Raw genomic sequence first — 22,305 nt, 5'->3', positions numbered from 1 at the left:
ATACCACCTATACTAAAAGTAGTTGAAAAACCCTATTTTGAGAAAGGCAGATCAGTAATATGTCAAAACACAAACTTTTTGTAATTTTAAATCACCGTCATCCATGATGAACCATGCATGCATGCGCAAATAGTGGGGCCCACCAAAAGTGTTGATGTTTTGAATTCAAAACACAAGAAATTTGTGTTTTGAAGTATCACTTGATTTACCTTTGTTTTGGAAGATGAGAACAATGTTTGTGAGTGAAAAAAACAGGTGGAGACGTGGTTACTTTAAACTGCATCCTCACGTGAATATAGTTGACAATTCCAACCACTTCTCCCATTTTCTTCTCTACTCCTCTCCAACACCAGTTCTCAAACAAGGCCTTGAGGTTTTATCTCTAAACCTATTACTTGCTAACCAAGTGCGCCATCATTTATTACATTATTAATTAAATAATGTATAATATTTATACAAGTTGAGTTGAGCAAAGTTAGCAAACACTTGTTCTATTGCACTTCACCTTGTGTGTTGGGACGTTGCAAGTTCAAATCCGAATGATATCCTTGTATAACTAACTGGTAGAGGGTCTGCCTAACCCCATCTTGTCTTTAAAAAAAAAAACAAGCTGTATTGTCAGAAAAGACGAAAATGCCATTTTATATTACAAGCAGATATTTGAAATGCATTTACCGAAAGCAGGCAGTTAAATGTAATAACTGTAAGATTAAGCGGTCCTTGTTGATACCTAAAAATTGAGGTGTCTTTTTGAAAATTAAAACATTACGAAATAACGCCTCTCCGCCTTCCCTCTTTCTCTCTCTAGCCTGTGTATAACAATGAGCAAACGCCAAGGCAACACCTCTCTCTATCTCTCTCTAAAACCGAGCGAGAGTCCACCGCGAAAGGGGGAAGAAACGAGAGAGAAAAACCCTAGTTTCCTGCTTCTAGGGCAATAAGGACCCTCTTTCTCTGATCCCACCAACGCCATTGCCCTCTCTTTCGCTCATTCAGACGGATATCCCTTCGTTTGTTGAAGGTAAGTGGTGGAAATTGCCGTGGGATTTCTCACTTGAATGGTTGGATTTTGGGGTTCCATCGGTGGTGGCTTTGTTGGGGCCTCTTGGTTTCTTTTATTGCCTTGTTTTGGTCGGCGGACTCTGAGAGGGATCGCCGGTTGATGGTTGATTGCTTCGCGTGGGGAAAAGAAGGGTTGAGGCGTTTTGTTTTGTTTCTGAAACACCACTTTGACGAGGGTTGTGATTGTTGTTATTGTTCTTGCTTTCTGGAATTATGCTTTCGACATGGCGTGATTTTTCGGAGAGGTCGGGAGGGATGGTAACGGGAGAGAATGGGGTCCCTGTGAAGGTGGGTAATATTGATGGTTTTTCTCCTGCATTGGTGAATGGAGGGACGGATCCGAATGCGGGGAGACAGGAACCCAATGCCGGATGTGAACTGAGAAATCCGGAAGTGTCTAGGTTTGTTGGCGGGGCTTCTTTAGGGATGGTTATTGGAGACACATTGCAATCGCATCCGGCAATGGTTGGGCCCTTAGCGGATCGATGGGAGCACAATGGCGAATTGAAGCACGTCGAGAGCTCATCTGGATTGCGTTTCAATCTCAATGATGAGATGGGCAATGCGAATCCTGAGAAAGCGATGACGGGGAAGAGTAGGTCGGGGCCCAAAAGGGTCAGGTTCGATTACGGGAGGAGGTTGTGGTTTAGTCATGAATTCAGTAATGAGCTGGTGAATAACGATGTTTTGCTGGACAAAGCAGATACTTTGAAGCATAAGGGCGGGGAAAGCAAAGGTGTTACCGGAAAGGCAAAGTGTGAAGATAAGAAATTGGGGCCAGAAAAACGGGTTTGGCAGTGGTTACCGGCTGCTGATAGCTTGCTGCCGGAGCCTGCAAGATCATCTTGCACGCCCATCGAACGCAAGAACCAGAATCCACAGCATTGCCATATGAAAGGCCGTCTTCAGGCTGCAGGATGGAAGGTTACTGACTCTGGTTATATATCTCCATTGGGTTCGGCTTTCAGGTCTCTTCCTGTAGCTTGGGAAGCTTACATAAAGGAAATTTCTCGAAGGGGAGAAATAGAGAGTAGTGTATCTTACGTGAAAGCAAACAATGTAGAACCTAGCAATTCAAGCTTAAGCAAGGTTGAATGGCAAAGTGATCTTGTTGCCTGCAATAGCAAGACCAGCACAGTAACTCAAGAAACCGGCTGTACATTGGCTGATGGTGATTCACAGTCGAAGAACCCAATCAACAGTGAGAATGATGTGAGATCCGCAGAGGTGAAAAATGGAACAGCTATCCGAAAACGAGGGAGAAAGCCATTACCATCTATGGATGACAAGAAACAGAAAACACTCAATAAAAGTCCAAATACTACTTCTGGCTATGATAAATCTGGTTGCAATGGAAGACAAGTCCATGCTTGTGTTGAAAATTCCCTGAACATTTCTCAAACCAACAGCCTTTGGGTTGGTATGACTGAAAAGGGTGATATAGATATGGTGCAACCTAGAGAAATCGAGCTGCTTGGTTCCAGAAAGTCTGAACGCATCAGTGGGAGACGAGTTGAAGTTTATGAGGACCCAGAGTCTCCTAGTGCTGGTTTTCCTTCACCAAAATGCATTATCAAGGGAATAACAAATTATTCTAGAACCAAAGAAACGGCTTTGCCACTCAACTTCCATAATGTTGAAGGTGAAATGCTGCAATTGTCGGACCCAGGGGCTGTAGAGAGGCATGAAATGCAGCAGAAATGTGAGAGACAGGCTATCTTATCAAGTTATGATAATATGTTTGAAAAACCTGATAGGTTTTTTCCCTTCCATGATAAAAGCTCACCAACTTCGTTGAGCAAAATGACGTCAGCTGCTCATCTGCAGTCAAATGAGAAGAAGAAAAAGAGGAGTCATGGTTGTGGGCTGTTGGTTAGACGGTTATTGAAGGGTAACAATCCATCTGAACTGTCATGTCAACGAAAGTGCACTATATTGTCACGGTTGATTGATTCTGGTTCCTTAGGCGAAAATGAAAAAGTTGTATACCGACTAAATAATGGTATGACTTGCATGTTGAGGGGCTGGATTACTAGAGAGGGAATTCAGTGTAAATGCTGCAACAAGGTTGTCTCCTTGTTGGAGTTTGAGGCCCATGCTGGCAGCAATCTTCGTCAGCCATGGATTAACATTTGCACTGATTCTGGTAAATCCTTATTTGCATGCCAGAGAGAGGCATGGGAAAAAGAAAAGAAGCGACGAAATGTTGGCTTCCGAATTGTTGGTGTCAATGATTCTGATGGAAGTGATGATACCTGTGGAATCTGTGCGGATGGTGGTAACTTGATATGCTGTGATAATTGCCCATCAACGTTTCATCTTGATTGTTTGATGATTAAGGTTATTATCTGTAACATTCTTGGGTTTTCATTGTTCATTGCTTTCCTCTTTCCTTCTGTAAGCTATTATGTCGTGTGGAATGCTATGTTTAGCATAGAGGTCAAGGTCATTGCAATTAAAACTTGATAATGTGTTATTATATTGTAAGTTTTAGCCAAACAGAATATAAGGACAATTCTGACCATTAAGCTCTATAATGCTGACTGATGTTATGGTGTGGCTTTCTCTGTCTATATGTATGTACGAGCTTATCTTATGATTGAAGGGGTTCTGATTTATCAGCTTATATACCATAGAGTCTATGAACTTCTGATCAATTGTGATCATGGTCTTTCTTTGCTTATGTATCTATCTCATCAATAGGATTGACCAAAACAAGTCCAGTGAAGGATTACACTTCTATCTGAACCTTGTGAATTGCAAAAGATCTGTGGATTCTATTTCTCGATTTTGCATGAATTGTTATAAAATTTATTTTGACCCTACTCTGAGGAGTGTGTGAAGTATCTGTATTTACTGTTGGATTGGTTCAAGAAAGAAACAATAACTTTGCTTAAAATTTCTAAATCTTGCTAGTTTGTACTTGGTTTTGTTTCTTTGTTACATGATGCTAGAAGCCCAAATCCATATATGCACCAAAGTATTGTTGATGTTTTACGTGCTTTAGTGTATCATTATTCCACATGCAAATAAAATCACCAAAGATATGAATGTCTTTAAAAATGTACTACACATGATTAAACTACTGATGAAGTATAATACAATTTAAAATCTTCAACTTGAAGTGTGAATGGAACTATTGCACATGCATTGGAGGTCGCGGGTTGAACCATCCCAACCTGACCAGATTCATACATGTAACAGCACATGTAGTTGATCATTAATTTATTGGATTTCAATTGTCATTGCATTAAATAAATCAACTAGCAAGGTGCTAAATGAGATTAACAGATCATGCTGACATAAGATTCTTAAGCCTAGTAGTAATTTGTGGTCAAGCTGTAGTTCCACAAAGTAAACAAGTGTCCCTATGTAAAATAGCTATCATATGAGGCACTGGAGACCAAAGATGTAGTTCATCCATGAAGTGCAGATTGCTGGTCTACAGCCTATGTCACATGGGTACGGGTACAGGTGTGGGTACAATACAACATATTAAAAAAATACAGGTACGAGGACACGGCTATATATATATATATATATATATATATAGTGTGGGTCCAATGGAAGATCCATATAATGGTTTATAGATTTTGCTAATTATGAAACAAAATGCAGATCGATTGATAATTTTGAAACTTGATGAACATGATGAATAGTGAAATAACTGGAAGTGTACATGGGAGGTGGTAAAAGTTAAAACAGCCTTTTTGTACTAGAATACATGTGAAGTACTGAGAATGACAGATCTATTAAATGTCATGTCATGGCACATTAGAATCTAAAAACAGGGCACTTGCACAAAACATGTATGTGAAATAGAAGCAGAGGCAGATATACTAGAACCTTCATGAATAACATGTCGCAGCAGGCCTTGCTCAGTTGAATTATTAATTACTCATTTACTCTCTGTTAAAGAGCCTTCAGCAAAACTGTTATAGAGTGTAGGCTTGGCAAAGTCTGGGTGATGACCATGATTCGCCTATTTTTATGGCATATCCAATCCCATAATCTAGATTTGATTGGATGCCTGTCCAAGTTTAAGTAGAATGTAGTTGGAATCGACAAGATATAATCTGTGTCTAGCAGTATTATTTAAGCTTCAATCCTAATTTGACCTGAAATTGACAACCTTGCATGAAAGAGTTTTATAAAGAAATTCGGGTTGCTGGTTTTGGTTGATCAGGCATTCTGAACCTGCCAACTTTTACATAAAGGTTTGGACTGTTCATATGAATCTGCTTTACTGTGTTCCCCCAATTGAAAATATCAATATCTATGCATTTTATGTATTCTATTTTTTTCTGCAATGGCGGGAATATTTTGGCTGTATAAAGTCTTTCTTTTAGAAAGTTATATGCAAGGCCCTTCAGCCCTTGAGTGATTTTTACTTTAATGGGTTTCTTCTAAGAGAAAGAGCTTTTGATGATGATCAAATTAACCCCCCCCCCCCCCCCCCCCCCCGTTTTTTCTGTTCTGTGCATGTGCTTGTCAAGATTTTTATGGTGTGCTCGAATCTGGTTTTACTGCTGAGTTGGATCGCTAATTTTTTCCAGGTGCTCCCGGAAGGTACTTGGTATTGTCCTAATTGCAGATGTGCATTCTGTATGGCCCCTGAGCATCCTCAAGGTCCATCTTGTAGCACTCTGTGTTTGTGTGGTCAATGTGGACGCAAATGTAAGCAAAACAAGGTTTCTGTATTTTGCAAATTTGATCTCTGAGTTATATTATATTCTTGTATACTAGGTTGTTTGGCAATACAGATACTTGACTCATTTTTTTTTGTAGATCACAAGGAATGCATTCATGAACACATCATCCAAAATGGGACATACTTTGATACAATTCCATTTTGTGGACAAAATTGTCGGAAGGTGTGATTTTGTTTGATATTGTTTTCATTAATTATCATTCAGTGGCTATTGTCTTTTGGATTTTGTAAAATGTTCTGATTTGAGTGCCCTAAGCTATGTCAGGAAATTATTCTAATTTATTTCTTTTTCATGTTCCCTAATATACTATTTTTGATGAACAATAACACCATAATAGTGTATCCTATAACCTTTTTCTCGTATCCATGTGGCATAGGTCTTAATTTCTTTGGATTAATGTCTATCTAGGATGTTCGACAAATTGAAATCAGTATGGGATTTGATGTTAACTCTATAAAGTGCCATACTTTTGTTCTTGCTGTTGTTTTTGTGAAGCAAATTATACCTTCTTCATTACCCACCAGATTACTGATGGGTTATGTGAATTTAATCTCTAATTATTTTGATATTCAGATACTACTTAACTTGTATATATAAAAGATTGAGGCCTCTTTGGTTGTTTTTCTCCTATTGTGCGGCTGTTCGAGTAGCTCAGCATCAATCCATGTCATGCAAAACTAGTAAAAATTATGTGGCCCCTTTCATCTTTCTTAGGGTATTTAAAAGAACTGCTTTTATTTCCCAGAAAAATAAAAGTTCACACATAAAAATTGCAAGATGATGTTAAATCTTGAAAATAAGACAAAAAATTGAAGAAGACTGGAAGATAACATGATTTTGTTGTCGTATATTGAAATACATTTTTACTTTTCTTTTAGTATGTTTCTGTTTTGGTGCAAAAACAACATATAATGTTTTCAGTTTCTTGCCTCTCTCTCTCTCTCTCTCTCTCTCTCTCTCTCTCTCTCTATCTATATATATATATATGTGTGTGTGTGTGTGTGTGTGTGTGTGTGTGTGTAATGTAGGCAGAAAAATAATGTCTCTAGCACCCGTGCCATGTCAGCATCTGCCCTGGTTTCATTCAAATGCGTAGGTGGAAGAAAAATTCGGAATAATGTTTTTGTATTGTTCCCGAAGAATAGAGGAAAAAAAGATGTGATTTGCAATAAGAAAAGCTGTGCAGTCCATTTTTGGGCAGACTCTATCTGCCCGTTGATGCACCTAGAGGTGTCAATGGGTCAGGATTGGTTCAGACCCAGGTGGAACCAGACTTTGACCTGATTTTTGGGTATGGTATCGGCTCCGGACCCGGGTCTAATCAGGTCCATTACAAGAAAAACCATACCCGGACCTGATAAGAACTCCATGAACTAGATCCAGACCATACCCGGTAAAACCATATTTTTTATCATTTTTACATTGAAAATTTGTGGGTCTCGATCGGAACTCGGGTCAGGTATATAATTTCACAAACTATACCTGGGTCCATGTATTAATCATACCTTCGGGTCCGGACCTGGGTCTTAATCGGGTCTTATTATTTATCACCATATCCGGAATATTGGGTTTGGTTCGGGTCGGGTCTGGGTAAACCCAACCTGTTGACACCCCTAGATGCACTGTGCACCGGTCAAGCCCAGTCTATTCTTTCTGTGAGATGGGCGTAATCTCGATCCAAGCCAATCTTGGGTCCAAGATAATGGCCCAAACTCCCGGTACCGGTACCAAGTGTGACAGATCGTTTATAATTATCAAAATACTAATTTTTCCTATCCAGTGATGTTTGGCAAACTTTTGGACGACATACTCCAAAAAAAAATGCAACTAAATATGTATTCAATGTCTGGTCCCCAGTTGACGATTGCTCTTGAACACTTCACATTTTCTTGAAAATCAATTTAAATTACTCAATTTTTTGGTCATTTGTTTTTAGCTCAATTGTCTTACAAGTCAGTCCCATTACAATGGAAGTATAGTTCATGGTATATAATAAATTAATAATAGAAAAGAGTACTTTTCTCCTTCTTAAGATGGGGGTAGGGAGCCACTTGATGGTTCTCCTTGTCTCTTGATTCTCCTATGGCATTTAGTCATTAGGAAATGATTGCTAAATTTTTTTGTTGAGACTAACAGTGTCTTGGTCTTTTCACGACTGCAATGTACCACACATGAAAAGGATATTTAGTCCTTGTTAGGCATCTATTAAATGCACCTACTTACCCGATAAAAATTTTCTAGTATTTTCTCCAACTTGTTAAAAAAAGCCTGCACAAATGTTTTAATGTCCAAAATAATAGAAAATGCAAATAAAAACTGACGTATTTCCATTATGATGAAAGACTATAGAATGCCCATGCTGTACTAATTTTTTAGCTCATTCAAAGATATGCAAACGTGTATTCTTGCTACTTGTTAGTTTTTTCTTATTGTATTCCTCCAAGTAAGGATTATGTATATGTGTGTGCATGTTTCTGGGTGCAGTGTTGGTTACATGTTCATGATTGCCTAGACGTAAAGTCAAGGAAAGCTTTGGTAATAATTCTTGTAGCATTTCTGTCAGCGATTCAATCTTGACACTTCGTGCATACTGGTTTCTGTAAATATGTTTGGTGCACATTTACGTGAGAGGGAGGGAGGGAGGGATGGAGAGGGTTTCGAAACATTTCAATTTGGCTATGATGCTTTTAGAGGGGAATCAACATTTCTAATATTTCATGAATTATAAACTGTAGGTAGCTGAAGGACTGTCAAACATGCTTGGAGTATCAAAGCTTATTGAAGGTGGATTTTCTTGTACTCTGTTAAAACGCCTTGATGATGACAATTGGAGCAGCTCTGATCAAAGGCTAGCCTCTATCATAGAATGCAACACCAAGCTTGCTGTAGCTCTTTCTGTGATGGATGAGTGTTTTGTTCCTTTAGTGGATCCAAGGACAAGCATAGATATGATTTCTCAGACTATCTATAATTGTGGGTAAGTTTCATTATATGGCTTTAGTATTTTGTTCAACTACATTTGGGGGGGGGGGTGTTCATCATATGATATTCCTGTGTTGTTTTTCCTGTTACTTTGAGCTTCAAAATAGATTTGACAACATTATATATTTTTTATCTTTGTATGGCAGCCTATTTTAACGTGATAATTTGATGTTACTGTATCAGATAGATTAAGAGTTGGTCTAAGTGAATTGGTTTGTTTTTATTTTGCTGACCTCACAAGCCATTTAATTAAGCTTTCTATCTCTTTTCCTGTATCTTCATGCTGTATTATTATTGTGATTATGTGTGTACTGTGTACTAAAATATTATGCATGCCTTAGACTTGACTGCATTCCATGGAAAAATACCATATTAGTGACTATGATAGATACATATGCTCCATATCTTTTCTGGCCGGTAGTGTGGTAACAAATTTATTTTTATGGAGACTACTTCTAAAATTGTGATAAATTGGTTGCATTTCCTTTCTTAAATTCAAAATTTTTGTCTAGGTCCAACTACAACCGCCTGAACTATCAAGGGTTTTACACAATGATTTTAGAGAAGGATGGTGAAATCATTTCAGTGGCATCATTGAGGTGTGCATCTTTTATCCTATACTCTTTCATCTTTTAGTATCACCTATCTAGTGTTGTTGGTTGAATAGTTAGATTTTTTTTTTCAATAAAACTTGAATATTTAGATATGTCAACTAGTTAGGTGCTCACAAATAATTCTGACAATTTTTGTGTATGTTAGATCTTTGGAGTTTGGTGAGTTTTGTCAATAAGCCTACTTGTATTGTGGACACAATTATCTATTTTCTAATTTCATAAATATGAGTTTCTCAGAGAAAAGCAAATTTGTTTATTAGCTTCTATCCTTGATTTGGTTGTTCTTTTTTATTTTTCTTGTAAAAGCATTCATAAATTGATCTTTTAATCTTTTTTATTTACGAACATGAAATTGTAGTTAAAATGTTGTAGTTTTTCTTTCTAATTGTTTTGTTTTGCTAGTTCTTTCTGTAGTTGATATTTTTATTGAACATTTTCAAACCTTAGTTGCTTGTAACTTAAATAACATGGGTAATGACTACAGGCTCCATGGGACGCGATTGGCGGAGATGCCTTTCATTGGGACACGGCCTGCATATCGACGGCAGGGCATGTGCCGTCGTCTACTCAGTGCCATTGAAGAAGTACATCTTTTTAACTTCTTTTAAGTTTTGAACTGGTTGACTGAATTGCTGATGTTTAATGTTGTGGCTGGAAGTATTGAACTACTGATGTCTAACGTTGTGGCTGCAAGTAACTACCAATCTGGTACTGCCATTTACTTTTTTGAGAAGGAAAATTCTATTAAAAACAGTAAAACTCTCTTTCTTAAATAACAAGCAATCACACGAGCAAGTTTGTTGAAAATAACTGCAAATTGTGCCTTCCTATACTTTGTGATCCAATCCATGACATGCCCCTTGAACCCAACTGTCCAATGAGAAAATCTGTAGGCAATGTTGGAGATTTATATGAATCATCTTGGATTCACATCTATTACCTTCAATCAATCTCATAGAGTATTCTTTCCAGATCGTCCACCTTGCCTGAGAAGGCCACCCACATCAAATGAAATACCATTGGGTTCCCTTATGCTGACCCATGTAGATTAAATTCCTAATCTGTATTTGCAGAGTTTACACTGACCAACAAAACAAAATCCCTCTTTCTTAAAAGAACCTATATAAGAAATCTGTTGCAAAACCAAGCGAACAATCTAGCTCTAGGGTCATTGGCTGGTGGAACCATAACAAAGTAGCTGACCACCACCGAGAGCTCTCCTGCTCTAGAGTTTCTCCGTTGCGGTCTCTCCTGTAAATCATTTGATTGTGTATTCTTTGGTAAATTCATAAGGTATGTCCATTCCAACAATTCTCTATCATCTGGCTGTCTCCTTAATATGATCTTCGAACAAGTTGACCTCATTCCAACACATCTATACTGAAGGGATGCAATATCTAGGAATTGAAAAGAGGGAGGGGAAGTTTTGCTAAAGCACAATTCCAATAACCATGAATCACTCCTAAAAGCAAGGTCGTATGCTTGCCCAAACTGGTCTTCACATTCTCTGCAAAAAAGTGTTTCATCCATCCCTTCCCATATACCAGAGCCAGTTTTTCAAGCCTCCATTATTTTCTAGTTCCATGGCGACCCTATGACACTGTACTTCCTTTTCAATGACTTGGCCCTCCATTCTAGTGAAATAATTGTAATAAAATGGTGCGGAACCCAAGACGTTCCAAATCGTAATCCAAATGCCAAATCAAAATACATTTGAATTCATAATGAACAATAAAATACATAAAAAATAAATACATAAAAACCTCACTACAAAATGCACTAAAAAACACTCAAAAATATCTAGAACTACCTATGACTCTCACACGTTACAAAGGCACCCACCCACCCATATTTATAGAGAAAAGCAGATGAGAGAAGAAGAGAAGTAGCATTGAGAGGTGAAGTCCTCTCTCACTAAGGAATGAGAGAGAGCTCCGGACGGCTAGAATTCTAGCCGGTGGGATCAAGTCAAACTAGCTTTGACTTTATTCCCATATATATTATATATATTCACAATATATATAATATATATTATTATATATATTATATTCACCAGAATTTAAGAATTATATTCAATCACCTTAGATCTGCTATACCCAATCCTCCCTGCTTTAAAGTAAGGTGATTTTATCCCTAAAACCAAGTAAACCTCTTGAATCCTTTCTCCCTTCTAGTTTCTACAAAAATTCTACAAACTTCTTTGTAATTCTCTTCTTTGAATTCTTCAGCAGATAAAAAATAGACATTACAAAAAAAGGAATGGAGGACAATATGTACCTTATCAACGTTACCATCCCTGCCATTGACGGATAATTAGCCTTCCAATTTCCAGCTTCTCTAGTTCTTTCTCCTTCGCTCTATTCCACAAGGAATCTCCCAAGTTGCCTTTGAGGACAATGAGGGACAAGCCTATTTATTCCATATGCGGCTCTCTCAAACCACAACAAAATGTTTAGGGCTAATTGCTGAACCTGGCTATCAACATTAAAAAGCATAATTCTGCATTTGCTATCATTTATACTGAGATTGAAGCTGAGAAGGCCCTCAATAGCAGTAATCCTCCTGATATCGTTCCACCTTGTTTACCCATTAATATTTAGTCGGTTGCATGCATCAGGTGGGTAAATCCTTTAAGGCCAGGAGATTCAGTCCTATGAAGTTCCTGTCCAGTGCTTTGCCCTAGTACTGTCACCTTTAATATCAAAAGCTGATATTTCCTGAGGGAAGGGAAAAGATGTTCTTCTACCGTTTTTGTGATGCTATAAAACTTGAGGATAAATTAGCAAAAATCAGAAGGGCTATGTTGCTGTAATGAAGTATGCAGAAATATAAAGGATGCAAAAGCATCAACAAAGTCCAATAATGGACAAGCACAATGGCACAAGGAGAATACAATCAAGAAGTCCACTCTGGGACATTACAAAAGCCTTAAAAAAAGCAACATAAACAAGTAAAGAATGTAAATTCTTTATTGAAGAGAGCTTGAGAAGAATACAAATAACAAGGGGAGACATCCCCTATTTATACACAACAAGGAGAGGTGAGAGACCATTGGGAGCTCCCACATAGAGTCGTTGGGAGCTCCCAACGACTCTATGATGGGCCCCCCAATGTAAATTAGTAATCCAAAAAAGAAAAAAAGAAAAAAAGAAAAGGCAAAAATTATATTTAAATAAAACAAAAAAATCTAACCTATTAAAATAGTTGTTTCTAGAAACAACTATCTGAAAAGACAAAAATACCCTATCGGGTAATCTAGACAAAACATGTATATATATATATATAGGTACATATATTTTAACACCCCTCCTCAAACTTTATGAAAAAATAACCGAAAGTTTGTTAAGGAGAAAAATAAAGCAAGGAGCAAGAAGAGCTTTGGTGAAGAAATCCACCAATTGGTACTCTGATGTGACATACGGCAAAGTAATAGTTTCTCTCAGATATTCATCATGTACATAGTTACAGTGTCACAAAATACTAAAGAGAAAAGACAATGTCACATAGTGACTAGGAAATGCACAAGCACACAAGAAATAGGCCACTAATGGGCAAGAATACAATAAGCCACAAAGTGGCAATTAACAAACATAAAATGAGAAAGAGAGCTAAAAAATATAAAAAAAATTATAGAGAAAAGCTTCAAGAAGCTCCACAAATACATGGGGCAAAGCCCCTTATTTATACACAAATGGGACCCAAGGAGGGCCTCCCATAGAGTCGTTGGAGCCCCTCCAACGGTCATATTTATGATCGTTGGAGGGGTTCAATGACTCTATGGTGGACTCCTCCTATGATGCAATAAAGCAAAATAAAAAAGAAAAGAAGAAAAAGGAAAAGGCATATTCAAAATGGATATGCGTGTTACATGTGAAATGACTATTTTACCCCTAGTGGGTATTACAATATATATATATATATATATGTGTGTGTGTGTGTGTGTGTGTGTGTGTCTCTATATATATCTAAATATATATAGGAATTATTAATACAATTTAACACCCCCCCCCCCCCTCAAACACACGCGGAAATCATCGAGAGTTTGTTGAGGAGAAAGTAGAAGCGAGGCAATGACAATGCTTTGGTGAAGAAGTTCGCTAGCTGATATTCTAAAGTAACATAGGGTAGTTGAATGGTACCCCGTAAGAATTCATCTCAAACATAGTGACAATCTATCTCTATGTGCTTTGTTCGTTCATAGAATGTGTGGTTGCTAGCAATGTAAATAACACTCTTGTTGTCGCAACACAACTTCGAAGGAGTAGAAAAAGGACGCCCATATCTTTTAGCAAACTTCTCAACTAGACAAGTTCAATGGTAGTGGTGGCCATCGTTCTGTACTCAGCTTGTGTGGAAGAAAGATAAACTTTCTGTTGTTTCTTACATCTCCAATAAATTAATGACTTCAAGAAAAACACAATAACATGTTGTAGAAATACGATTATCGGGGTTACCTCCCAATCAGACTCAGTATAAGCAAGTAAATTAGGAGATGAAGAGGAGGATAAGAATAGTCCTTTTGTTATGGTTCCCTTTAAATATCTGATAATTCTCATAACCGTCGCCATGTGAATCGAAGTAGTAGTAGTATGAAATTAGCTTGCACTGTGAACAACATGGGTAATATCTGGCCTGGTAATAGACAAATATGTTAGTGAACCAATCAACTGACGATAAGGAGTGGGATCTGCTAAAGGAGTTTCATCATTGGCTCTCATCTTGGCGTTGATTACTTCTGGAGTCTCCACTTTCTTTTCGTCTGTTAATCTAGACCGAACAATAATGTCTGATGCAAGCTTCATCTAAGATAGAACATACCCCCTAGGAGAATATGCAACATCAATCCCTAAAAAATACCTTAGAAAACCAAGGTCAGACATATCAAAGAAACATATAATTTGTTGTTTTTAGGATCAAAACATCTATATCCTTTTTTGTTTTCTCCATAACCCAAGAAAACACATTCAATGGCTTTTGGAGATAATTTATCTCTTTTATGAAAAAGCACAAAGCACTTATAACTAAAGATCCACAACCTATTGAAGTCAGGTGTTCTTTCAAATAATTTTTCATAGGGGAATATGTTTTGTAAGGACGATGAGACCATTCTATTTATTAAATAGGTTGATGCTAGAGTGGCCTCGGCCCAATAACTTTTTGGAATGTCTTTAGAAATAAGTAATGTCCTAGTAGTTTCTAAGATGTGTCTATATTTTCTTTTGGCTAATCCATTTTGTTGGAGAGTTCTAGGACATGATTTTTTGTGATAAATTTCATTTGATTCTAAATAGTTTTGAAACTCATTTGATAAATATTCACCACCCGAATCGGATCTAAAAATAGAGATGTTACTTGAAAATTGATTTTTGACAATCATATAAATTTTTTTGAAGGACATGACATCGGATTTGAAATTAAGAAAGTATATCCATACATATCTAGTGAAATCATCGATAAAGGTTACATAATACGAGTATCCTCCTTTTGATATGACAGGAGAAGGTCCCCAAACATCCGAATGCACTAATTCAAACGGTCTCTTTGAAAAGGGAGTGAATTTCATTTTTTTCAAAGATACAATCTTTACATGCAAAATTTTTCTCATTATAAAAATTTTTCCCAAAAGAAAAAAGGTATATCTTAGAGAAACTTGGATGTCCAAGTCTTTTATGCCAAGTTTCAATATTTTTATCATCAACATAATTACAAAAAAGAGTTGGTAGGAATATTTAAATAGTTCATGTAGTAGAGATCTCCTTTTCTATGGCTTTGCCCATTTAGCTTCTCGGACTGGAGATCCTGAATAGAGCAACCCTTAGATGAGAAGCAGATTCCACATCCATGATCGAAAATTTGTAAAATGGAAAAAATATTTAAATTTAGTTGTGTAACAACTCTTATATTTGGCAAAAAAAAGTTTTTAGAAGAATTTAAAGTTCCAACACTTTTGATTTATAAAGATGTTCCATCGGCAGTTAAAACATAAAATGTTTTTGAATTAGTGCATAAGTCGGATAAACCACTCTCAAGATGTGTCATATGAAAAGAGGTCCCCAAATCAAGGATCCAAGAAGACATACCTGGAGTTAAAAATGAGACAATTGTGGCACCCGATGTGGATGGAGATTTGAGTAGAATTTGAAGTGCCTCCGATAATTGAGCAAGCGAAAAGAATCATTTCCTTTGGTTGGTTCTTCCTTCTTTGGTGTAGATTCTTCGACGAAAGTAACTTTGTTCATTAGAGTTTCATATAACTTGGGACAATTAGGCCGTATATAACTCGGTTCATGGCAATGATGGCAAATGACTTTCCTATAGCCTTCATTATAGTCATTTTGCCTCCCAAAGTGTGGAGGCTTATAAGTTTTAACATGATTGTCGGGCTTGGATATGGCTAATACTTCATCTCATTTTATTATGCCAAGACGAGTTTTCTCTTGGCATATTTTGGCAATGACATCCTCTAAGAGAATAGGCTTAGATCTATGAAGGAGGAAAAATCTAACTTGTTCATATTCGAGCCTAAGCCCATGTAAAAATTGAAAAAATATTCTTTTTCCATTTGCTTTCTTCTAAGTTCAACATCTTCACTAGCAACCCATTTTGGTTCAAAAAGAGATAATTCATCTCATAAGGGACTAAGGGTACTAAAATAATCGAGGACACTCATGTCCCCTTGCTTAATAGTACGCATTTTTTCTTGAAGAAAAAATTGTCTTACAAGGTCTTTTTGTGTATACATTACCTTTCATGAAAAACCATGCCTCGTTTGCCTTGCGGAATTTGGTTATGTTTGTACATATCTTGAGCTTCACGTTGTTCATAAACCATGCAAGGATTTTTGCATGTTTACTTTCCCAATACTCTATCTTGGATTGGTGATCTTCAATGGATTTGGTGTGAGCATTTTCCTCTAGAGCCTTTTCTTGTCCTCCTTTCATTTTGGTAAGCTTGAGTTGTGGTTCCGGAATGAAGCCCATCACATATCCCCAAAGTTTTTTGCCTTTGAGGTTATTCTCCATGGCGGATGCCCACATTATATAGTTGGTGTTATTTAACTTGAAGGAAAGATCGATCTTATGCTCATTTTTCATAGTGACTTAGAGAGAAGATGAGCAAGAAATATGGAAGAGATTCTCGAATCACAATCTATCAATAGATACCTTTAACAAAATCAAGAGCTGATACCATGTAATGAAGTATGTGGAAATATAACCCAAGGATGCAAAAGCATCAACAAAGTCCAATAATGGACAAGCACAATGGCACAAGGAGACTGTAATCAAGAAGTCCACGACGGGACATTACAAAAGCCTTAAAAAAGGCAACATAAACAAGTAAAGAATGTAAAGTCTTTATTGAAGAGAGCTTGAGAAGAATACAAATAACAAGGTGTGACATCCCCTATTTATACACAACAAGGAGAGGTGAGAGACCATTGGAAGCTCCCCCCAATGTAATACAAAAAGGAAAAAAATAAAAGGCAAAAATTATATTTAAATAAAACAAAAAAAATCTAACCTATTTAAATAGTTGTTTCTATAAACAACTATGTAAAAAAACAAAAATACCCCTATCAGACAATCTAGACAAAACATGTACACACACATATATATTTTAACAGTGCCATAGGTATGGGTACCAGTGTGGTTGCGGAGGGTACATGGAAATTTCTGAAAGTGTGGGTATGGGGTTATCTCTCTCTCTCTCTCTCTCTCTCTCTCTATATATATATATATATATATATATATATATATATATATATATATATATATATAAAGAAGAACTGATTTGAAAAGAAAAAATCTAAGAAAAATTGGTTTGTAGTTGAACTAGATCAGGCCTGATGCGACCCATACCCATATACGCATCCACTCTATGTCACATGGGTGCGGGTTTGGGGGTGCGGCACTTTAAAAAAACTTGGGTGCAGGGGTGCGGCAAAAAAAAAAAAAAAAAAAAAAAAATATATATATATATATATATATATAGTTCAAAAGTTGGACATAAATGACCCTGGGTGTGTTGACCGCACCCAGGGTCAGGTTGACCACACCGGGTGCCGCACCCGCATCGCATCGATGCGTGTGCGGCACCTAGTTGGCCGAATCCCTGTGATATAGCATCCACTTGTGTCAACATGAATACTTGGGCCTTCCAGCCGTACCCTTGTTAAATATACTTTTTCCCTATTTTAATGTAACTGCCTTATCTCCCCCCCCTTTTTTTTGCCTGCATTTTTCATGACTGAGCCTCAAATACCAACTTAGGGTGTGAAATTATTTTTTATCCATTGGTCGTTGAAAATTTAAATAGTTCTCAAACCTTCCTTTTCTAATTAAATAAATGTTAAGGCCATTTTAGCCATTTTATTTGAATAAATAATGATCAACTGAATAATTACAAGGCAAAGCTTTTTTTTGTTGTAAGGGGCAAAATCCGAGGTGGTTAATAACCAATGAGTTAGGCAGTTTTTTGCTTATGGGTTACATTAGACATTTTTTTTGTAAATTACCTAAAATTAATTACTGCAATTAAAAATTTCTAAGCAAAACTAATATAATGCTAGGAGCCTAGGACATGCATGAATAAGATTCTTTTTGGAGCCCTTTCTAGCAGAAGAGAGTAAATGGCACTTTTGTTGTGGAATCACCAGTTCTGGAGCTGCACAATTGTGCTGTTATTATTTTTGAAGCCAAAATTTTGTCAATTGTTCCTCATTATATAAATGACTCATTTTTGCAGATGCTTTTCTTGTTACATGTGGAGGAGCTGATAATACCTGCAATCCCTGACTTGTTGGAGACATGGAAAACTGCTTTTTCCTTTAAACCTTTAGAGCCATCACATAGAAATGAAATCAGGAACTTGAATATGATGATTTTTGCTGATACAGTTTTGCTTTGGAAGCCCATGTTCAACCCTGTTATGAAATATCATATAAGAAAAGGTATATGTCTCTTTTTTTTCGTTTCTCATGCAAAAATTCCATTTCCTTACACCATGGTAGTGCTCAGAAATTTGAAATTCTGATGATGATTAGTGATTTCATGTAGATCATACACATGCTGAATACTTTGCCAACATTGTGAAGGACATCCCTGAAACACATGAGTTGTTTAACTTTTTTGAAGGAGACATTTATCCAGAAAATCATGTTGTGGATACTGGAGTTTGTCGATGGTGGGATCCTGAATGCAGCATGGTTAAGGATGCTTACTGCTACAATGCTACTGTGGGGCCGTCGAAACAAGTATCATATTACAAGGGTGCCAATCATATGTTTGCCCAGCCAAAAGTTTCACCTTATGCCTATCCTGAGCTTCTTCCAGTCCAAAGTGGATCATCTTCCCAATCGATGAACTTACAGTTGGCACCATATAATCTTGAAATGGCACCTCTAACATTCTCACATTTTGAGTTGGAGCAACCTGTCGCTTCAACAGGTTCAGATAACATTTCAGTGCTGACTAATTGTGGTCCTAGATGGTTACAGAATGGTACTGAGGCAAAGGAAGTCTATGCTGATGCCATGCGTTCTACCCTTCCTATTGACTCTTTTCTTAGCATTGGAATCTGAATCCTGTGGGTAATTTAGTGAATCTATATAAAGTTTTGTCCTTTATAAATAGCAAAAATGAATTCTTTATTGCTTTGTATCATGCTGTGGAAAATGAAATCAAGTTGAAAAGAAAGGAAGGTAATTAACTCTGCAGTGTTGACTTCTGTTTTCAACAATAGCTGGTTCTTCAAGTTCCCTTTCTCAGAAACAGCGTGATTGCTTTCTTTGTTGCTTGATTATGCTGTGGGAGTATGAAATCAGATTGATAAGTTGAAGAAGTATCATTGGTACTTAAGCCCATGTTGTGGTACTGGTTTTGTCTGAGAAAAAATTGGAAGCAATTTGCTGGATTTCTGGATATGGATTCATATTGGTAAGCTCCAGATAACTATAGCAAGATAAAGTAATCTTATCAATTGTGTAAATGCTCATTATTCATGCCAATCCCTTACTGTGACAAATGATTAGATTGCACGTAAAACAGATATATGTTCATGAATGGAATAAAAATCTAAAGCTCCCAGATTATATCATGTGAAAATTGGTTCTAATGATTCACAAGAGTCACAACTCAAAATGTGTATACTACCATACTGCAGGAAAGTGGATTTCGAAAAGAGGCTGGCAGTTTTGTACAAGTTTCAGTGATAATTGACAATTTCTGTTGAGAACTCATGTTCATGTAGACCAGAGTTGAGGAAAATTGATCAAATTAGTTAATTTTGCCTATCCAAATTTCACTTTTCACGGAACTAACTTGATGAGGATTCGTGCAGGTCTTCTAGCATGGTCTGGTCCAGTTATTGTCTTGAGGTTGTTTTTTCTTCCCTTCTTTCTTCCATAATAATTTTGGAATTATGATAATTTGGCCTGTTCATATAAAGTTTGTTTAGTATGAATATGTTGAACTTGCACAAATAAATTCCATCTTCACTCCTACTACTGGGCATATTCCCGCAATGATGTGATGCGGATTTTGTAGCTTGACTTTCATTTTAAGATGAAAAAAATCTAGGTCCAGCTAATAGCATTTCAAAAAAGCTATTGAAGCAGTTTGAGTTTTCTGCACTCTCTTCTAAAGAATCAAGCATTGCAATGATGTTCCAGGTTTTGCATCTAGAAACTTTTTATGTATATATATATATAGTGATGATAATGTTAAAATATATAAATACATTGTATATATATATCATTATATGTGTGTTGTATACATACATACGTATGTCTATGGATACATATATATGTATACATATATAAAATATATTTCTTTATTTTATTTATTTATTTTGTAAGCAGTCAACACATGGCTGACTGGGCTAGCCGTTAGAGCTGGTCTAAAGACTATAGCTATTCTAGCCTTAGTCTAATGGCAAACTAGCTGTTAGACCTAGTCTATAAGGTTATAAGGCCTTTTTCTTCCCTCTCTTTACTCTCTCATGTCCGCTCCCTCTCTTGTATATAAATAGGGGTGTTCCCCTTATTTGATGTATGCTTGCATATTTATGAATACTTTGAATAAATATTATATTTTTTATATTGAGCCTTCCTCGTGTGTGCGCTTTGTGGGTTTTGTGAGTGCCCTTTGTGGCCCTCTTTGTGCTTGTCCATTTTGGATCTTTGGTGGACATTCTTGTTTGTATTTGAAGGTTCCCATTTCCTTACATGGTATCATAGCCATAGTGCTCTTGATTGTTGACTATTGACAACCACATGTTTGTGTGTTCGTATATCTCTCTTTGAAGATTGACTTGTCAAATTTTGCAAGATGCGAACATTTTTTGATGTCTACACTATTGATAGGCCAATACAGAATTTTTGCATATCCCATTCTCCATTCTTTTCATTTTTTTCTCGTAGTCGAATATAACTTTGGTTCTTTCTCCAAAAAGGACACTTCTTTTCTGTTCTCCACTTTGATGAGAGTTAGCTTAGGCTCGGGATCAGATCCATCTACTAGCCCCTCACAATCCCTTGCCCCTTATGTCACCTGGGTACGGAGGGTACGACACGACAATTCCAAAAAAATATGGGTAAGGGGTATATATTATATATATAAATATATACTAAAAATATATATTATATATTGAAAATATAATATAATATAATGTAGGACACTCGAAATGTCGTGTCTAGTACCCGTACCCATGTCGATATGGGTATGACACCGAAAGTGCCATGTCACGGTATCTTAGCTTGCCCCAAATGTGACACTTCATGATATTCTCAAGAATATGGTATAGATTATGAGGAAACTTTTGCTTCCGTCACTAGGATGACCACCGTTAGAATATTAGTAGCAGTAGCCACCACTAGAAATTGACCTATATATCAAATGGATGTCAAGAATGTTTTCCTTAATGAAAACTTAGTTGGAGTAGTATACATGGAGGCACCTCTTGGTGTAAACATTCCTAAGGGAAATGTTTTTTGTTTAAATAAAGCATTTTATGGTCTAAAATAAGCACCGAAAGCATGCTATGATAGGTTTAGTAAGGTTATGCTTTATTTTGACTTTATATTTTTTTTACTGTGTCACATGGGTACGAGTACAGAGGGTACGACACGACAATATAAAATTTTGCAGGTACAGGGACACGATGATATATATATATATATATATATATATATATATATATACATAGAGAGAGAGAGAGAGTTTGGGTCTAGAACCAAACCCAAACTCCCCTTTTCTCTCTCTTATTAACCCCACCCGACCACCTCTCTCTCTCTCTTCATAACCCTCACCCCACTGCATTTCTCTCCCTCTCTCTTCGTAATCCCTACCCACACTGCCTCTCCCTTTGCACCTTCGTAACGCCCACCTCTCTCTCTCTTCGTTCCTCCTCTTTTTCTTACTTCTCTCTGTCTCTCTCTTTTTCTTTATCTTCTTCTCCTACTATCAAGGGTGGGAAGGGGAGGGTTTAGACAACAAAAAATAGATTTTTGGTTTGGAGTTAGGTTTTAGTTGGACCCGACCCAACCCAACCCTTAGGCCCACTTACCTGTGCCGCTTCCGGTACTCGTATGTGTGTTGGGTTGTGTCGACACGGGTACATCGCCTCTTATGTTGTGTCCCTGAGACATAGTTTGTTTGATTGATACAACTTTATTTGTTAAGAAAACTAATGTTATAACGACCCCAACTCATACCCCTTGAAAATGCGATTTTTTTTAATCATTGTGAAAACATTCCAAGAGACCCGGGGCCTTTACCGTTTCACTCACCATTGGATAACCCAACCAACTACAAGGGATCTTACATATATCATCCATACCAAACCAAACCTTTATTGGATAATTAATGAGAGGTATTGAGACAATTGCATAAGAAAATTCAGAGTGCATGAATAATTTAAAGGTAAAGCAAAGTAAA

General features: G+C 36.9%; 1 protein-coding gene across 1 annotated transcript; it reads left to right on the top strand.

The window, feature by feature from the left end:
* Window positions 1-1,158: 1,158 nt before the first annotated feature.
* On the top strand, window positions 1,159-19,065 carry LOC149837888 (uncharacterized). The gene is made up of 8 exons (XM_090006259.1): window positions 1,159-3,402; window positions 5,619-5,739; window positions 5,851-5,936; window positions 8,510-8,751; window positions 9,269-9,355; window positions 9,855-9,954; window positions 18,116-18,320; window positions 18,427-19,065. Exons 1-8 carry the CDS (start codon window positions 1,276-1,278, stop codon window positions 18,948-18,950), a joined length of 3,492 nt encoding a protein of 1,163 aa, XP_089862385.1. The 5' UTR covers window positions 1,159-1,275; the 3' UTR covers window positions 18,951-19,065.
* Window positions 19,066-22,305: the final 3,240 nt, after the last annotated feature.

Source organism: Nuphar pumila, chromosome 5 (genome assembly GCF_984573655.1).
Source record: "Nuphar pumila chromosome 5, dmNupPumi1.hap1.1, whole genome shotgun sequence".
In the NCBI taxonomy this organism is placed as follows: Eukaryota; Viridiplantae; Streptophyta; class Magnoliopsida; order Nymphaeales; family Nymphaeaceae; genus Nuphar; species Nuphar pumila.
This window is presented reverse-complemented; position numbering and strand designations above follow the sequence as displayed.